At 37.7% G+C, this 8312-nt stretch overlaps 1 protein-coding gene across 1 annotated transcript in view; it reads left to right on the top strand.

The window, feature by feature from the left end:
* The window catches only part of FAR2 (fatty acyl-CoA reductase 2), a 150749-nt gene extending 142875 nt beyond the window's left edge, over positions 1–7874 (top strand). Inside the window, exons 10-12 of the mRNA XM_042992030.1 lie at positions 3112–3241; positions 6602–6729; positions 7586–7874. Coding sequence (XP_042847964.1) covers positions 3112–3241; positions 6602–6729; positions 7586–7748 — 421 coding nt within the window. The 3' untranslated portion in view covers positions 7749–7874. The remainder of the gene's footprint in view (positions 1–3111; positions 3242–6601; positions 6730–7585) is intronic.
* Positions 7875–8312: the final 438 nt, after the last annotated feature.

Here is an 8312-nt window from a genome sequence, read left to right on the forward strand (position 1 = left end):
CTTAGGCAATGTTACTTTTATCCAAATTTTCAGAGACCCAATTTAGAGCTGATAACTCAATAATCATCAGCTTTTTCTTGAGCAAGGTGAAAAGGAGACATTGTGGCTATGGAGAAAATATTTGCATAGGGCTTTTTTTTTTTTTATTATTTTGAGAGAGAGCGCATACACATGTGAGCAGGGAAGGGGCAAAGAGCAAGAGAACTCCAAGCAGGCTCTGTGCTGTCAGCATGGAGCCTGACATGGGGCTTGAACTCACAAACCTTAGGATCATGATCTGAGCCAAAATCAAGATCGGGTGCTTAACCGACTGAGCCACCCAAGCACCCCAGGTATGGGGCTTATTAAATAAAGATGGGAAGAGAAGAAAAACCTATTGTAGGCAGAAATGCTAAAGATTTTAACACAGATCCGGGTTGGAAGAAGACCTGCAGAAAGAGCAAAGTTTCATAAGCAGAAAAGAGAAACAGGAGGAAGGGACCTAATAAAAATCTTTATGAATTTTGTTTGTGAGAAATTAAACTAATATTTGTGGGAAATGGGTAGGTTTGTTTGGTCACAGGTATTTTAGGAAATAATCTTTATGGCAGAAAATGGCAGAATCCTTCGAGACCCTTTCCCTTCCCAGGTGTGTGTGTATATAATCTTTTATGCACTTACAACCATATATAGACATGCATAAATATAGTTTTGCGTTGAGGTGTGTGTGTGTGTATGCAAATCAGGCCTGCAAATTTTCTAACTTTTTTCACTAATGGCCCATGAAAATCAAAGTCATTCTGCCTACTGGTGTCCTTTTAACTCTTCCAAACAATGCGGTCATGAGTATCAGTGCACATGAATTTTTTTAGAACATGCCACTGGGTCTGGGGAGGAAGCTGAGGCGTGTGATTGCTATACTGGAGGATGTCTCTGAATTTTGTGACTACTGCCGGGCTGCCCTAAAGGAAGGCTCTGTCAGTTTGACAATTGGCACTATCACATCAGCACATGAGGGTAAAAATTTGTTTTTTCTTACCCTCATCAATACTTTGCCAAAAATCAATCTTTTGAATCATCAAACTAACGATAATGATTGGCATCTCTTCGTTCCTTTGATTTGCAGTCCCGATTGCTGGAGGGGCTGGGCTTTTCTGTGGTCATTGGGCATTCAGTATTTCTCCTGAGTTGTCTGCCTCTGTTTCTCACCTATTTTTTTTTAGGTTGTCCTTATTAATTTACAGAAACTCCTATGTATGTGTGTAAACTTATATTTAATATATTTTTCCCAAGTCACTTTCTTATCTCATACCTTCGATTATTAAACTTTTTCTAATACAAGGGAACTACATATAGTGTAGGTCTTAATAGCATGGAGTTCAAAGTATAACTTACAGATTTAAATCCTGGCTTCACCAAATTAGCCATATGAGTGAGTCCTATCTCTAATACTTAACTGCCTCACCTGTAAAAAGGGACAGTTAACATACTTATTTTATACTATTTATATAAGAGGGCACAGCATATAGCAATCACTATTATTACTAAAGAAGTTTCAGATTTTTACATGAATCACTCTTTTCCTTTATGGCTTTCACATTTTATGTGTTGCGAAGACCTTCTCTACCTAAAAGTAAGAAATGTATTCTTTCTTAAAAAAAAATTATGCTGATATAGTTCTGTACATAGGATATCATTCTACAAGGATTATTTTCAAAAATTAAATTTATTAAAATCACATCAATTCCATCAGAATTGTAGAATGGATAAAGATGGTCATTCATTTGGTCTGCTATAGCAGAATATCATAGACTGGGAGGCTTACAAGTAACAGTTTATTTCTCACAGTTCTGGAGACTGGGCAGTGTAAGATCAAGATGCTAGTGGATTCAGCATCTGCTGAGGGCCTGCTTCCTGGTTCCTAGAGAGCCATCTCTCTCTCTTTCTCTCTCTCTCTGTGTCCTCACAAGCTGGAAAGTCCGAGGGAGAGAGAAAGGCACTAATCACCTCCCCAAGTCTTCTCCAAATACTATCACATTGGTGGGAATAGGTTTAAATATATGAATTTGGGGAGGAGGGGCATACAAATAGTCTATAGCAAAAATGTTAAATAATAATAGCTAAATGGAAGGCTACTGTAATGCTTGTACCAGGGAATAATGAGTCTACCCTCTGCCTAACAATTTCCCATGATACAATGAGAGAAGTCCCTGATAAGTCATCAGGATCTGACCAGAAACAAGACCAAATTCCCGACACAGTTTAAGTCATTACTGGGTCAACTACAGTAATCACTATTGGCAAAACTGGCCTAAGAGAAATGTTCTACAGGCCAAAGTGATCTGTAGCCAGAAGATCTAGGTTTAAGCGGTAGCTGTGTGAACTTTAAGCTGTTAACCCTTCTGTAAGATTAAGGAAGATAAATAATAATAGATCTTTACTCCCTCACAGATTCCTACTGTGAGGATCAAATAAGATCACATCTGAAAGTTTTCGATAAATTATTGTAAAGTTGAGAAGTTCACACAGCAGAGCTGGTCCAAGTCCTGACCACAGGACTGGAAGATGTGGGCCATCTGAAGTCATGGGACAGAGTGGTGAGATCATAAAAGCATAAGCTTTTTGAGGGTGGTCAAAACTGGGTTGCAGTTTTGCCTTTGACACTTATTATTATCATGGCCACTTCATCTATCTTAAGCTTCTTCTACCCCCTCATAAAATGCAGATAAATACCTATCTGACAGATACGAGAATTAGCTGAGGTAGTATTTTTTTCAAAGTTTCAGCACTGTGCCACACAGTAGGTGATCACCTAGCTATTTTCCAATATCTGGCTCGGCTTTTAAAATATCTGCCACTTTGGAGAAAGAGAGGTAGTACAGAGGAAGAGGAGGAGGTTGTTTGTATTAAAATGCCTAATAGAACAGACTCCATTAGTTTCATCCCCTTCCTTTATTCAATGGAGATTATGTGGAAAGAGAAAAAAAGAATCTGTTTTAATGAAGAAATGGGGGCAAGAGGGAAATTTTTTCTCTTTTCTCAAAAAATAATTTGTCCTACATCCTATAGAGTAGCATGGAAGCAGCCATCTGTGGTGTGCTGATATTGGCTTCTACCTGATCTTTACCTCAGGATGACAAAGCTCATGAATCGGCTGCTAAGAACAGTGTCCATGCTGGAGTATTTTGTCAACCGGAGTTGGGAATGGAGCACATACAATACGGAAATGCTGATGTCTGAGCTGAGTCCTGAAGACCAGAGAGTGAGTAGAGTTCTGACAACCATTTGACCTGGAAAGCTGATGGATGAAGAAGTTTTAGTTACATACACAGAATTCTTTTTTGTCTTTTCTGGTCTTCCTTCCTTCCCTTTCCTCCCTCCCTCCCTTCTTTCTCTCTCTCTCCCTCCCTTTTTTTTTTTTTTTTTTTGGCTAAGAAAATCCATCAGTATTATTGACACAATGCAGGAAATAAGTTAATGTAGGTAAGAGTCCTGGGTTCTCGACTTTGATTAGATCCTCCTGCTATCCTGCAGTCACATTTCACATATTTCGCTTCCATTCCTGTTCACCCTTGGTTTGTCCTCAGCAAATCCTCAGTACCTCTGTATTTTCCCTAAACCCACAACATAGGACTTCAATGAAAAATCACAATTTCATTGCTCATAAACTCACCCACTGCTCTTGTTAAATCAAGATCATTCTGCATCTCCAAAGCTGCAGTTCTTTCCTTCCTTTTTATTATTTTTAAGGTTTATTTTTTAATTTTTAATGTTTATTTTTGAGGGAGAGACAGAGTGCAAGCAGAGGTGGGGAAGAGAGAGAGAGAGAGAGGGAGACACAGAATCCAAAGCAGGCTCTAGGCTCTGAGCTGTTAGCACAGAGCCTGATATGGGACTTGAACCCACGAGCCATGAGATCATGACCTGAGCTGAAGTCTGATGCTTAACTGACTGAGCCACCCAGGGGCCTCTATTTATTTTTCGGAGAGTGTGTGCAAGCAGGGGAGGGACAGAGAGAGAAGGGGGAAGAGAGAACCCCAAGCAGGCTCCACACTGCCAGTGCAGAGCCTGACACAGGGCTCAATCCTGCGAACCTCAAGATCATGACCTGAGCCAAAATCAAGAGTTGGACACTTAGCTGACTGAGCCACCCAGGCATCCCTCTTTCCTACTTTTTAAAGCTAACCCCCAACTCTTATGTGCATCCCACTAAGACCTCCCTCCATCAGTACTGCCTTCTCTCTAGCACATGTACAGCACATATAGCCTCTATCCCTATAATGATCCTTGATAATTCAGACTTTCATTCCTCAAGACAGGCCTTCACATTAATTGCTTAATAGCCATGCCATTTATTTTCTTTACATTAGCTTCTTGGCAGTTACAAATGTTAAGTCTTGAAATCTTTGTATATTCTGAAATTCACAAGTATAGAAATCTTTTGTACTTTGTACATGTTTCCAGTTTTTTTTTTTTCCCCTCAGAGAGTCATGTGTTCCCTGAGCATATCCTGAGTTTTCAATTACATTTTAAAGTTTTCACTCTCTTGGTTGACACTATCTACTAAAACTTTCTGGGGTACCTGGGTGGCTCAGTCAGTTAAGCGTTCGACTCTTGGTTTTGGCTCAAGTCATGATCTCACGGTTTGTGAGTTCGAGCCCTGCATCGGGCTCTGCACTGTCAAGTGGGATTCTCTCTTTCTGCCCCTATGCTTGCTCACTCACTTGCTCTCTCTCAAAATAAATAAATGTTTTTTTAATTAAAAATTTTTTTAAAGAAAAAAGCATTTCTCGATTTATCTAGTACTTGACAGCATGTAGAAGAGACCACATCACACTGAGAAGGAAATGCGAGGCTACTGCCAGCCTCACATGCCAGCTATGGGTTTTACTCTTACATACCAGCCTCAGAGTATAATTCAAATCCAAGCCCTAGAATTACTTCAGGTCATGGAACCTAAGGGTTACTTAAAGTCAAACACCATAAATGTTAAATTAAATACACCAGGTGAGATTTAGAGGGATATTTTAACTGAAATCATTGCAGAGCATCTCTAAAACTGACATGAAATAGAGCTATTTTCAGAAATATTTACATCCCTTGTATAAGCAAAATTATTCTAAGTACTTGTTTGAAATGCATGGACCATGATCAAACTATGTTGTTTAAAAAAAAAACTATTGTAAACTGTTTTTAAAATTAGCTACAGGTTTTATGTACAGTTATCTTTATTGCATTTTTCCCATGTAATTTATCCCTCTAATTCAAAAGGTAGCTTAGAGCTTCATTTTTTGACATTTTACTATTTTAACCTAAAATAACCAAAAATTTTATGAAAATGAAAAGAATCAAATGTGCTATGGATTTAACATACACTTTCAAAATTGCAAAGGTAACAGTCCTGAATAATTGCATATAATTGCCAAACTCTGGCTTAGAATCAGCTTAGAATTCAGTTTGATTTGCCATATGGAATGAGGATTCCAAACAAGGACGTTACTGAAATCTAACTTAGAAATGTGAAATAGTATAAAAATAAAAGCCTCTCTTTATATAAATGAATAAGTAATATTTAGTGATACTATAGTAAATAAACATATCCAAACAAAGTGATGCAGAATTACCTTTGAAAAGCATTTCAGTTGTTGGACAAGTCTATGAAGCTCTCTGGAACTCAATCATCTCATCTGCTCTTTGTTAGTACTCCGTATTATTTGAGATAACTTGCAATAAACATATATATGATATGATATTTTACATTTATATATAATTTAGTATATATGTATTATATATAATCAATAATAATAAAAGAAAATAGAAATAAAACACCAAACTAGGGAAAGTATGCATTAAAATATGAAGTCAAAGATAAGAATGAAAAAATAGGATGTCCATATGTAGTCTACAAGATCTTACTAAGTCACTGCAGTTAAGCAGAGAATCTGTTTTTGAGCTTTTTGGTGGCAAAGGGAAAGGGAAAATATAGTTCCATGGTATTCTGTATCCAAGAGGAGAAAATACACTATGGTTCCAAGAGAAACACTTAACTCTTACCGCTTAACTCTAAAAGAAATGTTTTTGAAGGGTTTCATTTAACAGCACACATAGTAGATAACATCTCTAAAGCAAATACAGAATTTCTGCTAAACTATTCTTTAAGATTTTGCTTATTCAGTTTACCTTAATCTGCATAATTAAATGGTGATATTGCAGGAAAGGAGGGTAGACCAAGGAAACAACACCAAAATTTAAAGAATGGAAAAAAGGAGAAGCAGTTTGTTTTGCTCCCTACCCATCACTTTTAAAAATAATTAATCCCAATTTACTTGAAATGAAATTAGCTTTCGCCAGCTAATGCCAGTTCCTTTAAATTTCCCTCACAAGACTTCTTAAATGTCAAATATTTGTGCTTGATCGGTGTTTGAATGTTTCTGTGTAAATGATAATCCATTTTGTCAGTGCCTTGGAAATAACTGTTCAAATAATCTCCTTTGAAGGGGTCCCACCCAAGTCTCCCAAACTGAATTTCACTCATTTATGTAAAAGAAATTTTTCAAAAGGACAAAGTGATGGTCTCCAGCAGTGCAATTCTAGCAATCCATAATGTCTTCTTGCCTTTCAGGTATTCAACTTTGATGTGCGCCAGTTGAACTGGTTGGAATACATTGAAAATTATGTTTTAGGAGTTAAGAAGTACTTACTGAAAGAGGATATGGCTGGGATCCCAGAAGCAAAACAACATTTGAGAAGGTAAGCCTAATCAGTTAATATTTATTGAGCACTTCTCCCATGTATCTGATTTTCTACCAGACATGAAATTGGAGGGAGCAGGGGAGGAGAGGAATTAACATTTTTCAAGCATTTACTACATTATAGGTCCTTCCTTATATACTATGCCCTCATAATACAGTTTTGCTTAGACTTCGCCACACCCCTATGAGGGGGTATTTTGTTATCCCCCCACCCCTGCTTTTTTTTTTTTTTTTCTATCAAAGATATATTTAGGCTCAAAGAAGGTAAATAACTTGTTTGTGGTAACACATGGGAAATACAGGATCCAGATTTGAACCCAAGTTTCTCTTTTTCTTCTACCCCATCCCATCATAATGGGGTATTAAGAATACACCCAACAAGCAGGAAATTTGTACTGTTTAACATGGGCAACTCACTCAACCACTCTTCATGTCCTTAAACTGCCTCAAGTTTCTTTCAGTCATTATTCCATAAAGGACAATCAACTATAGCAGTCTGATATAATTCTGGTAGAAACAAAGGGCTTTTCATGCAGAGATTATAAGGATGGAAAGGTAAATTGTAACGGAAGAGGAACCTTAAATAGCAGGCTAAGAACTGGAGAACTTACCTTCTAATGAACAAGAACCAGTGAAGATTTGTGATATGGTAATATGATCAAAGTATAATTATGGAAAGGCAATCATTCAGAAGGCATGTTGTGGAAATAGATAAAAAATCAAAATGTCATAAGGTCATGTCACATACCTGGGAGCACCTAACGAGCCAGAAAATGACATTTATGCTTCAGATAGCACAGATAGGTATTTGATGCTTGCTGTTTTAACTCTGGTTATGTATTTCTGTTCCCCAGGCTCCGAAATATTCACTACCTCTTTAATACTGCCCTCTTCCTCATTGCCTGGCGCCTTCTCATCGCACGATCTCAGATGGCTCGGAATGTCTGGTTCTTCATTGTGAGCTTCTGTTATAAATTCCTCTCCTACTTTAGGGCATCCAGCACACTTAAGGTCTAAGAACATTCAGCAATCTCCTTTTATCTGGAATCTCCTGGATACCTCCAAAACAGCAAACTGTGGTTCTTAAGATTAGGAAGTAACAAAGAATATGCCCAAGCTCATTAACTGTCAAACGTCTTGTCATGTATTCATCCCTATTTCTTCCCTATGTATTGTTTTTATTTAAGTGAGAAAAGGAAAGTCGTATCTTAGCCTACAATCATACATATCTTAGGAAAATTTGTTTCCAGATTGCCTCCTAACACTCTATGCCCTTGAACATAAAACACCAAAGTACATCTGTCTGTTGATATTTAGGGTTTTTTTTTTCTTGAGAGGACTAATTTTGACTAAATGAACATGGAATAACATACGACGGAAGCTGAAATATGCTAAAGAAAGGCAGTTTTAACCTTGGAACCATTCCAGGGGTACCCAGTAGAAAAGTTTAGAATCAAGATTAAGGGACACCTGGGTGGCTCAGTTGGTTAAGTGTCTGACTCTTGATTTTGGCTCAGGTCATGATGTCATGGTTTGTGGGCTCGAGCCCCATACTGTGCTCCGCACACACACACATGCGTG

The sequence above is a fragment of the Panthera tigris genome, chromosome B4, assembly GCF_018350195.1.
Source record: "Panthera tigris isolate Pti1 chromosome B4, P.tigris_Pti1_mat1.1, whole genome shotgun sequence".
Classification (NCBI taxonomy): Eukaryota; Metazoa; Chordata; class Mammalia; order Carnivora; family Felidae; genus Panthera; species Panthera tigris.